This window comes from Carcharodon carcharias, chromosome 10, assembly GCF_017639515.1.
Source record: "Carcharodon carcharias isolate sCarCar2 chromosome 10, sCarCar2.pri, whole genome shotgun sequence".
Lineage (NCBI taxonomy): Eukaryota > Metazoa > Chordata > Chondrichthyes > Lamniformes > Lamnidae > Carcharodon > Carcharodon carcharias.
The window spans coordinates 46,680,397-46,702,775 of NC_054476.1; the positions used below are offsets into that span (position 1 = coordinate 46,680,397).

The 22,379-nt window shown below is 40.5% G+C and overlaps 1 protein-coding gene across 3 annotated transcripts in view; it reads right to left on the reverse strand.

Moving 5' to 3' along the window:
• stk33 (serine/threonine kinase 33) overlaps window positions 1-22,379 on the reverse strand; it is a 189,800-nt gene that overhangs the window by 20,398 nt on the left and 147,023 nt on the right. For all 3 annotated transcript variants that reach the window (XM_041198450.1, XM_041198447.1, XM_041198449.1), the window contains 5 exons: window positions 18,409-18,484; window positions 14,526-14,638; window positions 13,691-13,776; window positions 12,520-12,759; window positions 7,564-7,644 (listed from right to left, as the gene is read on the reverse strand). In XM_041198450.1, coding sequence (XP_041054384.1) covers window positions 7,564-7,644; window positions 12,520-12,759; window positions 13,691-13,776; window positions 14,526-14,638; window positions 18,409-18,484 — 596 coding nt within the window. The remainder of the gene's footprint in view (window positions 1-7,563; window positions 7,645-12,519; window positions 12,760-13,690; window positions 13,777-14,525; window positions 14,639-18,408; window positions 18,485-22,379) is intronic.

Sequence of the window (22,379 nt, forward strand, 5' to 3'; positions counted from 1 at the left end):
AGAGCTGTGGGAGGGGGCCGGAGTAGGACTGGAACAAGGAATGTTCCACATACCCCATAAAGAGACTGGCATAACCGGGGCGCATGCAGGTACCCATAGCCACACCTTTTATTTGGAGGAAGTGAGAGGAGTTTATGGAGAAATTGTTCAGTGTGAGAACAAGTTCAGCCAGACGGAGGAGATTAGTGGTGAATGGGGATTGTTCGGGCCTCTGTTTGAGGAAGAAGCGGAGAGCCATCAGACCATCCCGGTGGGGGATGGAGGTGGGAAGGGTCTGGACAAGGGGAGAGAGAATGGAGTCAAGATAGCAAGAAATGAGTTCCGTGCGGCAGAAACAGGCTGACACAATCGGTCTGCCTGGACAGTCCTGTTTGTGGATTTTGGGTAGGAGGTAGAAGGTTGGGAGACTATCAGGTTGGAAGCTGTGGAAGGAAGACCTCCAGAGGAGATGAGGTCAGTAACAGTCCTGAAAACAATGGCTTGATGTTCAGTGGTGGAGTCATGGTCCAGGGGGAGTTAGGAGTAAGTGTCTGCAAGTTGACGCTCAGCCTCTGCAAGGTAGGTGTCAGTGCACCAGACAACAACAGCACCACCCTTCTCAGCAGGTTTGATGACAATGTCAGGGTTGGACCTGAGAGAACAGAGTGCAGCAAGTTCAGAGACAGACGGGTTAGAGTGGGTGATTGGAGCAGAGAAATTGAGATGACTAATGTCAGGCCGACAATTCTCAATGAAAAGATCAAGAGAAGGTAAGAATCCAGAGGGACGGGTCCAGGTGGAGGGAGAATATTAGAGGCAAGTAAAAGGATCCGTTGAACGGGGAGAGGACTCCTGCCCAAAGAAGTGAGCACGGAGACGAAGGCAGCAGAAGAAGAGTTCAGCATCGTGCCGAGCCCGAAATTCATTGAGATGAGGGTGTCAGAGTATGAAACTAAGTCCTTTGCTGAACACTGAACGTTCAGCATCGGAGAGGGGAAGGTCAGGGGGTATGGTGAATACATGGCCGGGGCTGGTATTGGAAGACTGGATGGGGACAGAGGTTCAGGCAGGGTTGGAGGGTCCTGGATGGGCGTTGGTGTCGATGAGTTGTTGGAGCTTGTGTTCCTTTGCACCTGAAAGAAAGAGACAAAGTTTCTTGTTGAGGAGTTGGATGAGACGAAGAATAAAATGAAACTGGGGGCACGCGCAGCTTAGAAATAGGGTGCGGCAGTGCTGCTGGAGGGAGAAGTCGAGTGTGTTCATATGGCGGCGCATGGCACTGAATGTGCATCTCAGAATGCGACGAGAACAGCAGTCCGAGGAGCGTTGTATGTCCCAGAGATACCTGTAATCCTGGGTGGGTTCGAAACATGAGGGATGGAACTTCAGTTGAAATCCACGTGGGGTAAGTCGGAGATGGATACAGTCACTGAGGAAGGAAATATGGCTGTGAAAGTGGGTTTTAGTAAACACCTTGTCAAACGCCAGGAGAGAAATGGAAAGCAATGAAGGTGAACAAGGCAAAATAATAATCTTGTTGTGCAGCGTCCTTTAGGGAACAGTAACCATAACATGATAAAATTCTTCATTAGGATGGAAAGTGAAGTAGTCTAATCTGAAACTAGGGTCCTAAATCTAAACAAAGAAAACTACGAAGGTCTGAGGTGAGAGTTGACTAAGATAGATTGGGGAACTTCATTGAAAGACATGACGGTGGATAGGCAATGGCTAATATTTAAGGAACAAATGTATGCATTGCAATAGTTATACATGCCTTTCTGGTGCAAAACATAACAGGAAAAGCAGCCCAACCATGGCTAACAAAAGAAATTAAAGCTAGTATTAGATCCAAAGAGGAGTCATATAAAGTTGCTAGAAAACATAGCAAGCCTGAGGAGTGGCAGCAGTTTAGAATTCAGCAAAGGAAGACCAAGAGATTGATTAAGACGGGAAAAATAGAGTATGAGAGTAAACTTGCAAGGAACATAAAAGCAGACTGTAAAAGTTTCTATAAGTATATAAAAATAAAAGATTAGTGAAGACAAATGTAGGATCCATTACAGTCCAAAATGGGAGAATTTATAATAGAGAACAAGGAGATGATAGAGCAATTAAACACTACTTTAGTTCTGTCTTCACAGAGGAAGACACAAATAACTTCCTAGATATGCTAGGGAACCAAGAGTCTAGTGAGAAGGAGGAGTTGAAGGAAATTAATATTACTAAAATAGTGCTAGAGAAATTAATGGGACTGATAAATTCCCAGGGCCTGATAATCTACACCCCAGGGTACAAAAGGTGGCGGCCATGGAAATAGTGGATGCATTGGTCGTCATCTTCCAAAATGCTGTAGATTCTGGAACAGTCCCAGCAGATTGGAGGATGGCAAATGTCACCCCACTATTTAAAAAAGGAGAAAACAGGGAATTAAAGACTGGTTAGTTTAACATCAATAGTAAGGAAAATGCTAGAGTCTATTATAAAGGATGTGATAACAGGATATTTAGAAAATATCAACAGAATTAGACAAATTCAACATGGATTTATGAAAAGGAAATCATGTTTGACAAATCTACTGGAGTTTTCTGAGGACATAACTAGCAGAATAGATAAGGGAAAACCAGTTTATGTGGTGTATTTGGATTTTCAGAAACCTTTGATAAAATCCCACAAAAGAGGTTAGTGTGTAAAATTAAAGCATATAGGTTTGGGGGTAATATATTGACCTGGACTGAGAATTGATGAGCAGAAAGGAAACAGGGAGTAGGAATCAATGGGTCTTTTTCGGAGTGGCAGGCGGTGACTGGTGGGGTACCACAGAGATCAGTGCTTGGGCCCCAGCTATCCATAATATATATCAATGATTTGGATGAGGGAACCAAATGTAATATTTCCAAGTTTGCTGAGGACACAAAACTTGGTGGGAATCTGAGCAGTGAGGAGGGTGTTAAGAGGCTTCAAGGTGGCTTAGACAGGTTGAGTGAGTGGGCAAATACATGGCAGATGCATTATAATGTGGATAAGTGTGAAATTATCCACTTCAATGGGAAAAACAGAATGCCAGAGTGTTATTTAAATGGTGATAGATTGGGAAATGTTGATGTACAAAGAGACCCGGTTGTCCTTGCACAATCACTGGAAGCAAGCATGCAGGTGCAGCAAGCAGTTAAGAAGGCAAGTGGTATGTTGGCCCTCATTGTGAAAGGACTTGAGTACAGGACCAAGGATGTCTTCCTGCAGCTGCGCAGTGCCTTGATGAGACCACACCTGGAGTACTGTGTGCAGTTTTGGTCTCCTTACCTAAGAAACGATATACTTGCCATAGAGGGAGTGCAGCGAAGGTCGCCAGACTGATTCCTGGGGTGGCAGGATTAACATTTGAGAAGAGTTTGGGCCGACTAGGCCTGTATTCACTGCAGTTTGGAAGAATGAGAGGAGATCTCATTGAAACGTATGACATTCTGACAGGGTTGGACAGACTGGATGCAGAGATGATGTTTCCTCTGGCTGGGGGTCTAGAACAAGAGGTCACAATCTCAGGATACAGGGTAGGTCATTTAGGACTAAGATGAGGAGAAACTTCTTCACTCAGAGGGTGGTGAACCTGTGGAATTCTCTACCACAGAAGGTTATGGAAGCCAAGTCAGTGAATATGTTTGAGGAGGAAATAGATAGATTTCTGGACTCTTAAGGCATCAAGGCGTATGGGGAGAGAGTGGGAGTATGGCGTTGAGATGGAGGATCAGCCATGATTAAATTGAATGGAGGAGCAGGCTCGAAGGGCCGAATGACTTACTCCTGCTCCTATTTCCTATGTTTCTATGTTTCTATCACCAGCTGTTCGTTCAGTGCCAATAGGTCAACATGCTGGAATATCCATCCTAAAAACACAGTGGGTGGACCTACATCACATGTACTGCAGCAGTTCAAGAAGGCAGTTTCTCAAGGGCATTTAGGGATGGGCAACAAATGCTGACCTAGCCAGTGACACTGAATCCTATGAAATAAAAAAAACCTGAAGCCTTGACTTCTTGCTTCATAGCTTCCACAAGGAAAAAGATGAAGTAATTTGTTTTGGTAAAGAGTTCATTCATCACCTATTTGAGACAGGCATACACAGCAGATTGACTAATGTTGCTAATCTCATCAGTTGCAGCTTCAAATCACCCCAAGACATAAAATGCAGGGCGAGTAACTTACAGAGCCACCAGTAAGGGGAAACATGCTGGGTTGCAGATGCTGCTCCAGCAGGTGACATAGCTCTGCAATGACTTTCCTGGTAAAGCAGAGTTTCTGCAAACAGTGCAACTATAAGTTCTTGGTTTGCACAATCTAGAAGCAAGGTCTTCTGCGAACTCTTCACCCGACTCCTGGAACCCACTGCTTTTACTCTCAGCAGTTCCAGGCCTATGTATTCTTATCTGCTGCTCTTCCTCCTCTGCCAGCCATATGCCATTCCAATCACGATACCAATAATGTCAACAAGAACTTTGCCAGGTGCCCCATATCAAAATTCCATTGCAGACTCAGCCAAACAAATTTTTTTGCAGTTTAATTTCAGCTACAAAAGTTAAAACAGCAAATGCATTATGCGCAATGACTCTATGTGGTGTTGTGAAAAAACTGAGGTTGAAACTGGCTTTGCAGCAGCTGGTTGGTTGATGGTTAATTTTCATAGCCTATTTTGTTATACCAGAGTGACGGTTTCAGCAGATTCCACCAGTTCCTCTACCTATTCCTAAAAAATCTTTCCCAAGCGACAATGACTACTTGGCTTTTGAGTGATATTCACACACAGATTTAACATAGTTCTTATTAATCTATCCAACTCACTGATGCTCTTGTTCATTGAATACCTTACATATTGTTTGGAAAAGCAGCCAGATTTGCTGCTACTCTTGCACAACACCTCCACAGAAAATGTCTGAGAGGGAGATACATAAATAAAGATGAGTTGTATCAAGGTAGAAATGAGTTAACCATGCCCCGTTGTAGGAGGTTGGGAGCTTAACCATGGGAAGTCCATGGGAATTAAAAGGGCAGTGGCAGCATGGATACAGAACTGTCTAAGAGGCAGAAAGCAGATAGTGGTGAACAATTATTTTTCAAACTGGTAACAAGTGCACAATGATATTCCCCAGGTGTCAGTTTTAGGACCACTGCTATTTTTTTTCTAGTAATGAGTTGAACAGGTATAATGGACATAATTTCAAAGCTGCAGATGGCATAGAACTTGGAAATTTAATTAGTAGTGAGGAAGATAATAGCAGGTTTCAGGAAGTCCAAGAATAAGTTTTTAAAAAAGAGCAGTGGAGGGGGACTGGCTGCAGACGTTGCACTGCAGTCAACTTAACCAAGAGTGGCTGCATGCATAAGATTCGCTTCTGAAAGACACTGTCATATAGTTACGCCAAATGCTGCAAGTAGAACTGCAGCCTAATCTCACTAAAGGCTACTAGTAGTGACTGCTAAGGTCACAACCATTCTGTAATGTCCACGACATGGGGTTCATTCCAGATTGTCTTTAGGAAAATTTATGCAACTCACTTTCAACCAGCAACACACCATTACACAAGTGAGTGCTTTCTTCCCTGGGAGCTATCACATGCTTTTATCTTCAGGCATTCTGTAAACCAATCCTCAGGTGACTCAGAAATCAAGGCTTTGCTTTACAGTAATGGCTGATCACTCTTTCTTGGACTCGAACGCAAGTTCTGTCGAAGGGTCATGAGGACTCGAAACGTCAACTCTTTTCTTCTCCGCCGATGCTGCCAGACCTGCTGAGTTTTTCCAGGTAATTCTGTTTTTGTTATGGCTGATCACATGTTTGTTCTTTCCAAGGACTCCATTTTTTCCTTATACTGATCCTTCATTTTCTTACTTCAACCTTTAAAATCAGTAAGTCTTTTCTTTATCTTTAATAGATTTTATTATATTTCTTATCATTTTCTTGATTGCTATCTACAACCCCAATAATGTATTTTGTCACTACTCTCAACAATTTGTTTCACGTCTATTCCAATTAGTCACTCTTTATTATCCCTGTTTTATTCATATTTAAAATGTATGTTCATTCTTAGGTTACATTCCATTATTGTGGCAGAAACAGAATGCAGCCTGGCATTTTAAAATAAGAATTCAAGAAAAGGTGATGCACCAACATATTGCACCAGATTGGTAAGGTACAGATGTGTGTTCAGCATCTTCAACATTTTGCATTCTTAATCATAATCTAGATGTCATAGGGACACACTGCATAGAGACTAGGAAGTTTCAGGAGAGTTATTCCTAGTTCATTGAACTCCCCTGTTTCAAAGTCACATTGGAAAAAATGCAGGATCAGGTCACTATTCAAAAGCATGCCACAGCTTTTACCTACGTAAGGGCTTTATCCATAACATAAATAAGAACTTAGGTTTAGATATCACTTTTCACAACCCAAGGATGTTCCAAAGAACTTTGCAGCTAATTAAATGATTTTGAAGCATAGTAACTGTTGTGACTTAGGGAAATGTAGCAGCCAATTTGCGCACAGCTATGTCCCACAAAAAGCAATAAGATAATGATCAGATAATCTGTATTGACGGTGTTAATTGAGGAATATATATTGTTTAGGACACTGGGAAAATTCTGATACTCTTTGTCAAATAATACCATGAGATCTTTTACTCCCATGAGGGGAAAAACAATCTCTTAGCTTAATCCTTTATCCAAAGAACACTTCCGATAGTGCTGCACTCTCTCAGTGCTGCAGCCTTGCATTATGTTTTCAAGTCTATAGAATGATATTTGAACTCTCAACCTTTTGATTCAGTAGGTAAAAGTGTAACCTCTGAGCCAAAGCTGACATTTATATCTCCTCTCATGTCATATCCCACTGATTAGCATTGCTGCTATTTAAAATACTACCTGGTATAAGCCTGGATCATTGTGTCAACAGATGTGTTCCAGTAATTAAGTATAACATGTGCCACCCAGATTATACTGGCTGTTATTCCTTCCTCTGAAACACAGTGCACATATTTGCTATTGTTAAATGTGATGTTTTGAATCTGAGAAGAAGCCAAAATACTTAGTATGCTTGGCCAATATAACATGGCTGGCACAACTGAAAAGTATTGAATAGCATTGCTTTAGTGGTTAGCAACCACAACTAGTAAAATATAACAGTAATCTACAAAATGAAGTTAAGGCATATTAGCACCATTCTTAATCTTGAATATACCTTGGACAAATTAACAAAAAATCAATATGTTACCTTTTACTCCTCTCAGAGTTTACAAATCATACCACACTTAAAGCAGCAAAGTCATTTTTTTATATCTAAATTTCTGGAAGATACCAAGGTTATCAATTTGCAACAGAAGTACTAATTTATTTACACAGTAGCCAATTCACTTGCAGCCCCTCGTATTTATAAATATATAAACACAGCCATGTGGATTGTAAATGTTCATTATAATTTAATGCCAGTTCCATCTGAACTAAATAGCCTGATTCTGATTATCAGCTGATTTATTTTCAATTAATCCTTTCATTTCAAATCTGATTGTACTTTTTTTTTAGTTATTTGTTGGCACTCACGTTGCTGCTGAACTTGTTGTTTCTCTTCACAGGAAGTGATCCATCTACAGAAAAGCTCGTAATGGTATTCTTCTTCAAGCTCTGAAAAATTACATTTTTTATAATAGACTAATTAGCAATTATTCATATTCCAATGTCTTCTGATTCAGAATCAGATTTAGTTTAGCAACTGAAGCAAGGTTTGCCCCAAACTGAGTGCCAGAATGGGGTCAAAGTGAATTATAAAGAAGCATGAAGGAAGGTTCAGTGGCTAAAACAAATAGAATGGGTTAATCATCTCCAAAAACACAAAACAGCGTTCACCTCCTTGCAACACGTTTTTCACTTAAACAAAACCAATTGCATACATCCTAATACAACTTTCAGCTGCAACATTATACACCCACTTCAGTATTGTGAAAGCAATCCTAAGCAAATGCACATAAGACTGAAAAACAGTTAAGATCAATAGCATGCTAAAACTGAACAACAGCTATTGCATAAACAGCATTTGATTAGGACATGTGCTATAAGTTACATTATATTTGTGTGGAATACCAGTATAACTCACTCATAGGGCTGGGTTTTACAGCCCCCTACCAGAGGGCTTTCAGCCGGGATTGGGGGGGACGTAAAAAATGTCAGATGGCTAGCCCACTACCTTCTCACCCACTCCCAAACTGACTCCCATAATACTCTAGGTGGGTGGGTGCCGAAATTGGCAGCCTACCATATTTAAATGAATAGTCAAAAGTCAATTAGGCTTGTTAGCAAACCTACTACCAGGATAATACACTACCCATACCATACAGTTGGCATGGGCTGGCCAAGGGAATGGGCAGTACATCTTTGTGGCCTAGATGAGAAACAACAGAAAGGAAGGGGACACCTCATTCGGAAGATGCCCTGTGTGCATCAGGGGGCAAACTTTCCCCCCCCCCACCTCACCACCACCCAAGATATCAGCACCCCCTTTCCTTCTTTGCTGTCTGACCTCCAAAGCCTGGCCCTCAACCCCATCTCACTGGACTCTCGGATTCTTCATCACCCTGAAAAGCCAGGTCTTACTTTTCTGATGCAACCATCACTCTCCTTTGTGCCTCTTCCTGCAGTCCCTGCAGTGCCCACTACTGAGGTCTGGCACTGCCAGGGCTGCTAGAGCTGTCAGTGGCTCTCTCTGTGGTCCCACTCTCAGTTAGTTTATCCTGCCCCCAGTGTGTTAGGGCTTCTTTCTGGCATGTCACCCAACTTTCCTTCCAGGTACCTGGAGTGGGGGAGGTGGATGATAACAAGCAGGCCGCCAAACCCACCCACACTTAAAATGCAGCCCATGTAATTTAGCTTGCACCTATCAGCCTCATCTGACAACTTCATGGCAGCAGTAATAATTACTGTGTTGTTTTTCACTCACAATCCTAGCTCCATACTCTATGAAAGAAAAACTATTTAGGTCACATAAACACTCAATCAGATTTGTTATTAGATTGTTCACAGTACAGATTGTTGTACTTAAAATTCTTGTGCACAGACTCCCAAGCAGTACAACCTGGACAAAAATCATCACTTAGGCACAGGAAGGAAAATAGCTCCTTACAGAATACATCATATTTTCCTTCCATTAATTTCAACTAGAGAAAACCAAAGGCACAGATGAAAATCTATTCCATAGCCCCTTCCTTCTAGAAGGAAAACTGTAATTATATTGCACCTCATCACATCTCTCAGGAATGTTGCAATGTCCAGTACATGCAATTAAATACTTTGAAACATAGAGACTGTAATGGAGGCAAACGCTGCCTTTGTGCTAACATCCATGCTGCCTTTTGATTAAAATAATTTATGCATGGAGCCAGTACTATATGTGTTATTCATTGGTTGAAAACCACTCAGAGAGTGGGTTGATGTCAGGAGACCAGGACGCAATTTAAAGACAACCAGCATCTCCTAAACAGGAGGTTCATTTGGCTGCAAAACCTGTACTACAACTTATGGGGTAAATGGCTAGAGAGAGAGGTCAAGCACAAACATTCTCTAATACTCCACTGGAGGCCTTGCTGCAAGCAGTGGGCAGAAGGAAGAACACCTTGTTTTTCCCCAGGGACAAGGAACGCACCAAGCATCTGATGAAGTGGCCGCAAGACGACAACATTAAAGATGTCAATGCCTTGAATATTGCCACAAGAACATGGATATGGTGATGAAAGAAAAAAAAACAATGATCTGACTGGAGTGGTCACAGTAAGAACATTAAAATATTTCCTCGTTACAGCACTCTCAACATTGCTCTCCCCTACTAGCTTACACTGTCTGTAATCACTGCATCAGAATTAACTAAGCATTGTTCCCTTATCCTCACATTCAGCACCCTAACCATTTACTCACAAATGTCAGCATTCCATCATGACAGCCACATTTTTCAAACACCTCACAAGGCTCTCAGTAACATGCCACTCCTTCTTGCAAGAGAAGATAGCACACAACACTAGGCAATAAGTAGGTAAGAGCAAGTCTCCCACACCACTTGCTCCCCCCACCCCTTTCAAGTGTGTCCTGGATATCATGGGAAGGGACATAGTGAAGACCGTGGCCAATGGCAACGGTGGAGGAGATGCCAAGGTTTCTTATCCCAAATCTTTGTCCTTTCTAACTGCTCCCTTTCTCTCCACACACTCTGCATGACAAGCTACAGATGTTTTCAATATCCACTTCTTTCTCTTTCCTCTCTCTCATATCAGGAGGAGAAGCACAGTGCCCCTGAGGATACATTGTTACTTGATCTGACCTTCACAAACACCAGCTCAGATGGGTAAATTAGAGGCTAGGTTAGAGCAAGAGTCTACATTTAGTGATTCACCAGACATAACGTTGACATGATTTCTGTTATAAATCTGTTTTTTTGATTTGGCTTTAATGTTGGTAATTGCCCTTGTGTGAAGTGAGGACAAGAACAATATATGTGAAGTGAAGGAAGGCAGTGTGATAGTGTTTGTATGACTAGTGGTAGGGATTGTGGGGTTGTTGGTTAATAGGGAATGGGAGGACTAACAGTTGAAGTGCTCTTCAATGAAGTGCTCCAAGAGCTCTGGTGTATAGGGTATATCCATTGTAAGGGCAGGTCCGCATAATGGCTACATATGGAGCATGCTGCATATGACCATAAATCTGAATATCCACTGAGAAGCATACTGCAAAGGTCCTCTAGAACAAATCAAGCAGAAGCATTGCTTAAGAGCAGCAATTTCCTGCTTGATGATGGTTCTTATGGCAGCATGATTTTTGTTGTATCCGTGCTCTGTAGCAGTGCGTGGGTTAATGAGTCATAAATTACATCCACAGGGAATCACCTTCGTCACCCAATAGCCAGCTTGTAACTTGGCAGCCTGGTTGGAATAAGGGTTGCATAGAGAATTGGCGTGGGATAAAAGTCATGCTACCAGGATAGAGGGTATAGACGTGCATGATGCATTGCCTTCTGCTCAAGAAGAGACAGCATTATCCCTTTTGATTGATAAAGGTGCCAGGATGGCTATAGGGAGCACTTAAACAAGCCTGCCATGCATGTAAAACCTAGGGCGCCCGAATCCTGCTTTGCTCCATCAATAGAGATAGAGATGGAGATGCAAGTGTTTCTGCCAGTGTAAATCAGAGACCTCCATGATAAAACTGTGAAGTGTGCAATGTGAGATGTTGCTAATTTCACTTGCTGCAGCCTGAGAGGAGCAGTGGTTTGAGGCTGTAGCTATTGTTGCAGCAGTAACATCACTCAATCGCCCTCATAGACCACCTATGAGAGAATCCAGTCTATTAGTGAACAAAGAGCAACAATTCAGAAGCAGCTAACTTCTCTCTGTGCAGTCGAAGTGAAATTTCAAGAGTGATAGAACAGCGAAAATTGTCTAAAGTCAAGCAGTAACCGCTGGTACTGCATGATCCCTTTAAATAGCATGGCAAGGAGGCCTTCATGTCAGTAATTATCATATTGTGCTGAATGAGGTCAGTGCATGTTAAGTGAGGTAGTGGGATGGTTCAAAATGGAGGAGGTGGTATGAGAGGCTGTGGGCAGTCCCCTTCAGAGGATGGAAGGAAGACATAGCCATGCTCAGCTTGGTACAGATGCAGGGCCTCAGGAGTCATTAGAGGTTTTGTTCTGACTAGCAGCAACAGATGTGTACCCACACGACAGAGTTCCCTGAGGCAATGCAGAGTCAAGGCTAAGGATGGAGGAGTTCAATCATTTCACGTGTATCACAATGGCTCAGGGTTTTGAACATGAGTTCCTTCATTGAGAAGTGAACAAACTCATGGAGAACTTGAAAGTGGATGCAGGAACAGTGCACTGATATGCACCAAATACAATACTCTGTAACTTTTGGAAGACACAAAATATTGACACATGGGACCAGATTTTTGTGAGGGAGCTGGAAGCAAGAATTGAGAAAGTTCCCGACTTCGCAAACCATTTCCATTGAGGTCCCTGCCTGCCATGTTTTCTTTCCGGGCCGGAGGGTGGGTGGACTCAGACCCACCACATCCAGAGGCAGTTCCAACACAACAACAAAGGCATGCAGGTGGCAAGGCTGGCAGGATAGAAGGTCTGCCTCCATTTAATGGAACAACGGCCCAGTTCTAATCATGACTCAGGCCCTCAAGTCCTCAACCCCCAGCCACTCGCCCCTTACATCTGGCATCTGATTCAACAAGTGTAGGCTGAACAGATGGCCTCATTATGAATGCTTGCAGTACTCACCATGCTGTGTGTATGGTCTCTTTTCTTTCTTGCCTCTTGTCCTATTTTTAGCACCTGCAGGCTTTTGCTCCTGCCCCCATCAGGACCTATAAATCCTGCCTCAAACTTCCACTGCTCAGTTTTGCTCTAGCTATGCAATTATTCAGAGTTATGAAGGAGGGTGGAGGGGACAGTGTGAGCTCCTCTCTCAATTAATTTCATTTTTGATATTATTTTTAAAGAAATTTTACCTGCTTAGATGGAGTGCAGAGCTGGCTACCAGCAGCGTCAATTTCCCTGGAACTATTTGAGGTACCATTGCCACTGGTAGAACCCTCTCCACTTTCCTGGCTAGTTTGTATATCTCGAAAAATACTGCTTGGAAGAGAACTATTTGGACTTGATCCTTCTTCATCTCCATCCAGGTTGTCTCTCCATTGTTTCATCATTTCAAGCACATTTGGTGGCCTTTGTGTGGCTGTAGTGTCACCCTGAAATTCAAGTTCGACTTTCAAAGATTTGGACAACACAGCAAACTAAAATATTACGTGTCAATATATTTGTAGTTGAAGGTCTATGTGTAAATACGCTTTGCAAGTTTGAAAATTCAGCAGTCTTCAGTAAACTTTGAGTTCACAAGATAAAATTGATTTCCTCTAAAATATGACACATAAAACCACTTTTCAACAATGTTTTTTACTGCCTGAAAACTTGGGTGACTCATTACACATTTTTCTGTGTGAGATCGAATAATCAAAGTATCTTGAAAAGCTTCAACAGCTCTCTCATTGGTGAATAAACATCCTCATTACATAAAAGCCTAACAGTGGAATATAAGTATCAGTTTTTCTTGCAGGTACATATTTGTCCTGTGAATATTTTGCAACATTTTTAGTGACATTTCAAAGAAAATGGCTGCATTGGTAAACTTAAATAAAAGTCCCAGTATATCAGTAGGGGTAGAACTTAATCTCTGATTAGGAAAGGCCCTAGTGACATTTGTAAAATTGAGTAGTAATAATTTGAAAGAAATACATGACATGACAGGGAAAACATGATTCACTTCCTGGCAAAAAAAAACTAAAATTGGAGGCAACAATTCCCAGAAGTGATCTCATGCAGCCAATCTGTCCCAAAAGTGTGCTGACTGTCAAACTGGCTTCCAAGTATGTATTTGTATTCTGAAGCTGGTCTGCTCGCATTCTGGGAGTACACAGTGCAGCAGAGGATGGGATTACTCTGTCATGGAATAGCAGTAGCTTGTTTTAATGCTATAGAATTAAACAAATTGAACACCTAAGTACATGAAGTGAACGAGGAGGGAAGAAATAACAGTTTGGGAGTAAGATGGAATAGCCTCATTGTATATTCGCCATATGTAATTATGTACAGTTTCTCAAATTAAATTAGCTACAGCTTTACCGTGACCCACGGGTTGTCAAGAAGCTCATTCGCTGTAATTCTATGTGCAGGATCCACTTTTAAAAGACGTGACAGTACATCCTTTGCTACAAAAAGAACAGAGAAGAAAAGGTCAGTAAATCTCAGTTTTATTCGTTTTGTAACATAGCAGTGCCATTTTTAAAAAAACACAACAGTTGATTGCGAGCAATCCATGCTCTATTTAGAAAACATAAGAGGATTTATTTTATTGGAGAAACAAAAATCCTAAGTAAAGCAGCATTTGCACACGGTTACATGTGACATTTTTGCTAATCTGAATAAAACTGTTGGATTAATTTGAAAATGAGTTTCTTTTAATCATGATAGTTTTTTGAAAAAATGCTTGCACAGCTTCAATCTTTATTGCTACCAATGTTCCAAATTTGTTATGTCACCCCAGTAACTTGCTTTAAAAGGTGTCAAATACATCTTCTAATATAAACAAATTGTGTGTCTGGCTCGGTCATCTATATGACAGCCTGTATCTTTTGAGCAAAGCAGGCAGTTATGAAGTTCCAACACGTTTTTGCAACTGATCTTGAATTATAAAATGTTGGTGAACTAAGAACAATTGAGTTGCTTTTAAACCCAAGATAAACCTTGGAAAGTACTACAATACAAATTACATTACAAATTTTAAAATGTACAGCACCAGCCCCACATTTCCTGTATTTGGGCATAGTGATGATAAACTGAACTGTTCATCCCTACAGTTTTTCTTCCCCCATAATAGTATCCAATATCCATACGAGCACATTTATACTTAACAGCTAATTTTGATCTAAATGTAAGTTAGGATGCTTAAAATACTTACCACCATCACTAATTTCCTGCAAGACTGAATCATCAAAGCGCAGTTCCCCCTTATTTATCAACTCAGCAAGTTTTTCTTCTGAGTTAGCCACAAATGGTGGATCTCCAGAAAGCCTGCATGGAAAGAATAGGGTGATATTTTTACTTTATTTACAATTAACTGTATTTCTAAGCCCCTCTATAAACTGCCTTTGGGTGGCTTTATAGCATTGGAAACTTAGCTGTTGTGTCTATTCAGTTACATTTAACTATGGGCAGCAAGAGCTGCTGATTTCAACAAACTGGTGGTGAACACAATGTTATTTAATCAGTGAATTTCACAACCTTTTCAATTCTTCAGTTGTCAAAATTCTGCTTACAATTTTTTTTAGTGAAATCAACTGTTGTGATATGACCGATTTACTTCTCTCTCTCAACTGAAATGCCCTACATATGGAATTACCTAGCTATGCAGCATCAGCTTCAGGTTTCGGCATTTGTTAATTTATCTTATTTGCCAATAATAAAAACCAGCAAATAAAATGTAACAACACTGCCTGGGATAGCAATAAGTTTTGCAGAGCAGAAAGTTGCAGTGTCTATCCCCAGTCTTTGATGATTAGCTGACTTCATTCAACTGCAGTAACTGAACTTAAGTACAATTGGGTTAGGTAGGGGGGAAAAAGAGAGCCAAGCTTCATGCTCCTGATTGCTACATGGTAGTCCGTATTAGATGTATGCTAGTGAACATTCCAATTCCAATGTGAACTGGACTCGATACAACTCCTCAGTTGCCTAACCTGTGTTTATGCTCACACATGAATAACGCCAGTGAGCCAAAAAACAGACGGCCACCATCACGTCCACAGCCACACACACAGGCGGAAAAAAATCAGCATATTAAGATGTGGTGCGCAAACTGGAAAAATAAGTTGTTATTCAATTAGCAAATAAAATTATGAAGTGAGAATTGAATCTGACTTTTGAACAGACACAAACATAGATGGTAGATTGATAAGTCTTATGTCCTATATCTTTATGCACTTCTTGTTGTCATGGAGTCATAAGGTGACAGATGGAGGCCATTTGGCCCATCAAGTCCATGCTGGCTCTCTGTACAGGAATCCAGCCTGTCCCATATTCCCATGCTCTATATTCACAGCCCTGGAAGCTTTTTTGCCTCCAGTGCCCATACAATTTATTCTTCAAACCACTGATCGTCTCAGCCTCCACCACCCTTACAGGAAGACAGTTCCAAGTGATTACTGCTCAATCCAGAAAAAAAATCTTTTCCTCACATCCCCCTGGATCTCTTCCCAAAAACCTAAATCTGCATCCCTAATCTGTGTCCCATCGGCTAATGGCAACATCTTTTCATCTATCTTATCTAAACGTGTCATAATCTTGTACGGTCTCTCTCTCTCTCTTCAGGTACCATGCCCTAAGAGGGCGTTGGTGGCCATGGACTTCCATGTTAATCTTGTTCTGGAGCCATGGATCATCTTCACTGGCGGTACATTCATCCAGTTTGTGAGGCTCTTTAGAAAGATCCCATTCTCTGTCTACCTCGATTTATTTTACCATTGAACTTCCCCATCAGCATCAGGCTTTCTAAATCATGATTTATTACGTGCCCAAGAAATTCCAACTGTTTCCTCCTGAGCTTTGTCAGCAGAGTTCTTTTGGTCTCAGATTTTATTAGCACCTCTTCATTGGTAGTGTGACTTGTCCAAGATACCTTCAACATTTGCCTCAAAACCACAACTCTGCTTCACTGATCATCCAACACTTGCTTCTGTGTATCAAAATTGGTGTGATGTAGCATTCCAGGATTCTGCTCTTTGTTTTCATGGCTAATTTTAAGTTGATCATAATCTTTTTATAATCTTGTACATCTCCATCAATTTCCTTACAATCTCCATTACACCAGGGAAAACTACCCCAGCTTCTCTAAGCTCATATTGTAGCTAAAATCCCTCATCCCTGGAACTATCCTAGTAAAACTCCTCTGCATCCTCTCATGATCCTTCACATCCTTCCTAAAATGTGGTGAATGGAACTGGACACAATACTTTATTTGTGGCCTAACCACAGCTTTTAGAAAAAATGTTGTGCCATTTTTACCCGTCAGTAACTGAACATTCTAATGTCTGAAATAACATGTTAAATCAAAAAAAAACATATCAACTGAAATGTATTTGTGGCCTTTAACACCTTCATTGAAGTTTTTTTTATTTCAAGTCTTCAGCCTTTATCAAAAGCTTGGGCTTGGACGTGATATTTTTGCCCAGAGCTAAAGACAGATCCTGCAACACGAGCGTACACATAAGTAGCATTTAGTGATCCCAAATGCTTGATTGCGTTTCAAAAGTATTTGAAGAGAAAAAGAAATTCACTTGAAATGACAGATTGTACTAATTACACACCTATTGCAGCTTTCGTATTTGAGCTATAAACAAATTATTTTTCTCAAATGAAATCAACCCATTATAATTTTAGTTATGTGGTTTTGAAACAATTTGATTAGTGTTATATTTGCCGTAGTTTCAATTAAACTTTCAAATAAAAGCTATTCATTTTTTAAACATCAAAATATGTCAAGCTGAAGGAGACAAAAGAAAACATGTACAGGAACTAATCCAAAAAATCCGCTCAGAAATTATAATCCAACCCTTCCAGATGTTGGGACCACCCCATAACCACAGTGCTTTCAGGACCATGTTGCCCTTCTCCTCACTGCTAAGTGATCCCACTGAGCAATGGACAAAATAGTGAAGGAAGGAGAGAGGGTACTAAGTGGTACAGATGATGGAGGAAGTGATAGGGTACTGAGTATTGGGGAGCAGGGAATGATGAAGGATTGGAGTAGTAAAGGCTTGGAATGTTTTTGGTCTGGTAAGTGTAAGGAGAAAAGAACAGTCAGAAAATTGAAAAACACAGCAGGAAATAAGAGTTCAGAAAAAGGGAAAATGCATTAAAGAAAAATTCTGTAAATATGTTGATAATGATGATAAAACATGAGGTAGCCATTCACACAAACTAAAAAGGCCATTTGTTTCCAAGACAGAGTATCAGAAATCTTCCTTCCCAAGACTAATCCTAAATGGAACAAGCTGCCAAAAAAAAGTCACAGCCCAATCACCTGAAACCTTCAAGACCTATCTTTAGATTATTTCCATTTAAAAGCTTTCATTATCAGGACTAACTTTCAGCAGGTCATGCCTGGTTTATCTAATGCCACCCATATACATGTTGGCAGAATATCTGTGATGTTGATACAACTAAAGCAGAAACAGAAATCACATTGGACAATGTAGGCTTTAAAAAAACATCGAAAGAAAATGAGAAGGGATCATTTAAAACAACATACATTATGGCTAGTCAAGTAGTTCCAAGAACAGAAGCAAAAAGGAAAATTAGGCTGTAGGAAAGTAAGGCATCAGAACTGGGTTATTAAAACAATAAAAGGCAGCACCAGCTATTATGAAAATGTAGCAGATATGGGCCTAAACAAAAAAAGGCAGAACTAAGAAAACAAAACAGGGAAAAGAGAACTATCAAAATAAAAAAGGCAGTAGAATAAAAAGCAAGAATAGAACTATGACAAATATTAAGCATTTCTGTCCTGACAGTTGTCTCTTTAAATCATGACAGTTTAAAAAAAACACTTGGCATCTTTAATCTATATAGTTAACAACTGTGTAAATTTGTTATATCACGTCAGTGACTTACTCTCAAGAGAGTCAAAAGCACCTAATATATACAGATTTTGAGATAGTTCAGTTTTTTGAACACAACTGGCAGTCATGAATTACTGATGAGCCTTTGCAACTCAAAGTACAAAAATGTATATCTATATATATCACGGATGCATTTAAATTTATTTTCCTTCAAAGGTTCCTTACAATGTATACATAATGACTCCTATGCTCCATGTGTCACACTGCTGGGTGTATTGATGGGCACTGAGAACTTCTGGAGCTGAAAAAAAGATAAAGTAATATGATTAGTTCTATGGATAATCCAGCATAAAGGTTGGAAAATAGTATACAGGGAGTATGTATAGTAATTGGATGGGAAATGTAACACAGGGACTGAAATGAGCAGTAGGGAGAAGTGAAAATTGTCCAAGTAAGATTAAGAACAGAATAATAGCAATATCTTGTGGGGTTTTTTTTGTAACTGAGGCCATCAAGGCCAGCAGCAGACACTACCCTAAGTGGTGGAGGCTATGTTTAACCAAGTTAACCATTCATGGTCACAATGCACCAATTCCATTTAAATCATTGCATATTTATGTCACATATTTCTTTGTACCAAAAATGTAATGACTTACACTTGCCAGTCTTAGATTTCAATTTGTCATTTGTCTGACCAGCTGCATAACTGATGTTTTTCCAAATTGTTTTTTGCATCCTCTTTCTACTTCTCTTGCATTTTAGTATCACATGCAAATTCTACAAGTCTACAATTTGTTTTGACATCCATGTCAAATAAATTTTAAAAATGAAAATAAAAAGCCAGCATTAGTAGTGTGACCATGTATCTATTGGATTGTCACAAAAACCCATCTGGTTAACTAACATCCTTCAGGGAAGGGAGTGGGCTCCATATAACTAATTACTTGGAAATGCAGTGACTGTGGTTATGCATTTAACATAACTGCAATTTTGAAAACAGCAATATTCTCCAAACAGCAATGAAATGAATGATGAGGTAATCTATTTTTGGTAGTGCTAGTTGAGAGAAAAGATTTTAACCAAAATACCTGAGGAACTCACTTCTCTTATTTGAATAGTGCCATGGGATCTTTAAATTCCAAATGAACCATCTGAGATGGCAGACAGTGCCTCAGTTTAGCATCTCGTCTAAGGGATAGATAAAATCCTGCTACAAATATTGTAAGACTTATCAATTTATTTTAAACCACTGTTACAATCCCCATAGAGATCAGTAACTTTAAAAAAAGAAATTCAAACTTCCAGTTGATAGCTGAAAGGATGACACGACAAGGTCTCACGTTTAAGACTTTTATTGTAACAGTCAGACTAAAGGCACTACTGACTAAACACTATTTTTGTAGCACCTTACACAAGTAGTTGTTAGGTCATACAGAACTTGACTTTTGCTGAAAAGAGAGACATGTCTAAGCTTCTCATCTTGCACTCAACAGGACACTCGCAAGATGACAATTTATACTGTACATGAAGCGGCTGCTGAATGGTTGGCAAGTGGCGTTGCCATGGAGAATGTACTACTGATGGTGACTGATAGTTAACTACCAAACACTGTTTGAAATTTAAATCAGGCAGTTTGACCCTGATTCCTCAGGGTAATGTCTTGACCAATGAGTTAGCGAATGGATGTCACTTATTTTGTTTAGCTGAAACAGGCGCAATGTACGTACGTGTTCTTTCTGTCTGCAAGGAAAAGGGGTTCTTTGCAGAGAGAAAGAACATGTTTGTACATCGCGCCTGTTTTAGCTGAACAAAATAAGTGACAGCCATTAATAATAATAATAAAAAAGACAAAAAATGCTGGAAATGCTCAGCAAGTCTGGCAGCATCTGTGGAAAGAGACACAGAGTTAATATTTCAAATCTTCAGAATCATACGGACTCAAAACGTTAACTCTGTTTCTTTCTCCACAGATGCTGCCAGGCCTGCTGAGTTTTTCTAGCATATTTAGTCTTTATTTCAAATTTCCAGTATCTGTAGTATTCAAGTGACAGCCATTCACTGACTCATTCCTCAGAGCAATGCTTGATCATTCAGGGTCAAACTGCCTGATTTAAATTTCAAACAATTCTTGACAGTTAACTGTCAGTCACCCTCCATAGCAACATCACCTACCAACCAATCAGCACTCTTCACATACAGTATAAATTATTGTCTTCCCGTTATATTGGCATTCTTGCGAGAGTCCTGATGAGCGCAAGATGAAAAGTTTAGGCATCTCTCTTTTTTCAGCAATAGCAACTTATACTTTAAACTATAGAACAGAACTTTCCCTTTTTACTTTTAACACAACTGAAAAACCCACTTCACACTTTCTTTTACACTGTCTTAAGTAGTCATTGATTTTCCCGGACCCAGTCCCAAGTGATTCTTAGCTATTGAGGGTTTCTTTTCCCAGCCTGGTAACTTTTAACCTGAGAGCCGTCTTTCACAGCGAGGAATTTTCCTGGAGATTCTCCCTCTAGTTTAAGCTGGGCGAATCTTCCAGTTTTGTTTCAAACCTTCACAAATTTGGTATTTCCAGTTCAAGCATAAGCGCCCACCCACATTCTTATGCGGCAAACCATAGCAAATTTCAGCATCTAGCTGCTCTTTTTTTCTCTCTACCCAGGGCCTTGGCAGGCTACCCAATCTGTCTGTCACATTCAATGATGTTTCAGGAAAGCCTATAACCCGATATCACAATGTCTTACGCTGCACCATTCCCTCTCAAAGTCCATCACCATTGCAAAGTGAATCACATGGGCCTTGTATCCAGGTAGAAATGTTAATTAGCTATACTTTCGATCCCAACTCTATTCAATTGTGGAATCAAATGAACATTTTAAAGCACAATTATTTATAACCTGATATTTTCAGCACCTTCCTGGGACTTTAGAGACTTTAACAGTCTAACCACGTAAACACAGATGCTGCTGCCATTGTCTCCTAATGTGTACACCTTACACCTTCCCAGTAAAACAATCTGGGCCTTCCTTTAATCTTTAACAGTCCCATCACCCAGGCCTGTTGTCAGGCACACTTCAGCAAAGGTTACTTAACCCCCTTCACTTTACCCCAAATTAAGGGCACAGTCCCAAAACATAACTTTATAAACCTCATAATTGTAACATTGTCCAACAATCTCTTAATTCATGTGGCTACATTTCCCTCAATTTCCCAATACTTGTTTAAATGAGTGATGTCTTCAAAGAAGCAGCTAAAAGAAATAAGGTGTTCCTGCCAATGGATTCCAGGTTGTGCACAGACCGAATAGAGGATTTGCAAACCAGCCTATGGTGGTCCTAAGGAAATCCTATGCAGTAGGTTTAGGGGCTGGGGTATGACTTGCTTAGTTATCAACAGTAACTAGATTTATATAGCATATTTTACATGGTAAAATAGTCCAAGGGACTTCCCAGGACTGTAATTTGGCATAAATTGACCCCAAGTCAAAGAAGAAGAAATTAGAATGGGTGCCTAAAAGCTTGTGTAAAGGAGTAGGTTTTAAAGAGAGTCTTAAAGGATTGGGGAAAGGTGGGAGGCAGAGAGATTAATGGAGAGAATTCTCGCGGTTGGGCACAGGGCAAATGTATTGGGGAATTCACAACAGGCCAGATTTGGAGGAACACTGCTTTCCTGGACAACAAAAACAGAATTACCTGGAAAAACTCAGCAGGTCTGGCAGCATCGGCGGTGAATAAAAGAGTTGACGTTTCGAGTCCTCATGACCCTTCGACAGAACTTGAGTTCGAGTCCAAGAAAGAGTTGAAATATAAGCTGGTTTAAGGTGTGGGGGGGCGGTGGGGGGGGGGGGGGGGGGGGGGGGCGGCGGAGAGAGAGAGAGAGAGAAGTGGAGGGGGTTGGTGTGGTTGTAGGGACAAACAAGCAGTGATAGAAGCAGATCATCAAAAGATGTCAACAACAATAGAACAAAAGAACACACAGGTGTTAAAGTTGGTGATATTATCTAAACGAATGTGCTAATTAAGAATGGATGGTAGGGCACACAAGGTATAGCTCTAGTGGGGGTGGGGAGAGCATAAAAGATTTTAAAATATTTAAAAATAATGGAAATAGGTGGGAAAAGAAAAATCTATATAATTTATTGAGAAAAAAAGGAAGGGGGAAACAGAAAGGGGGTGGGGATGGGAGAGGGA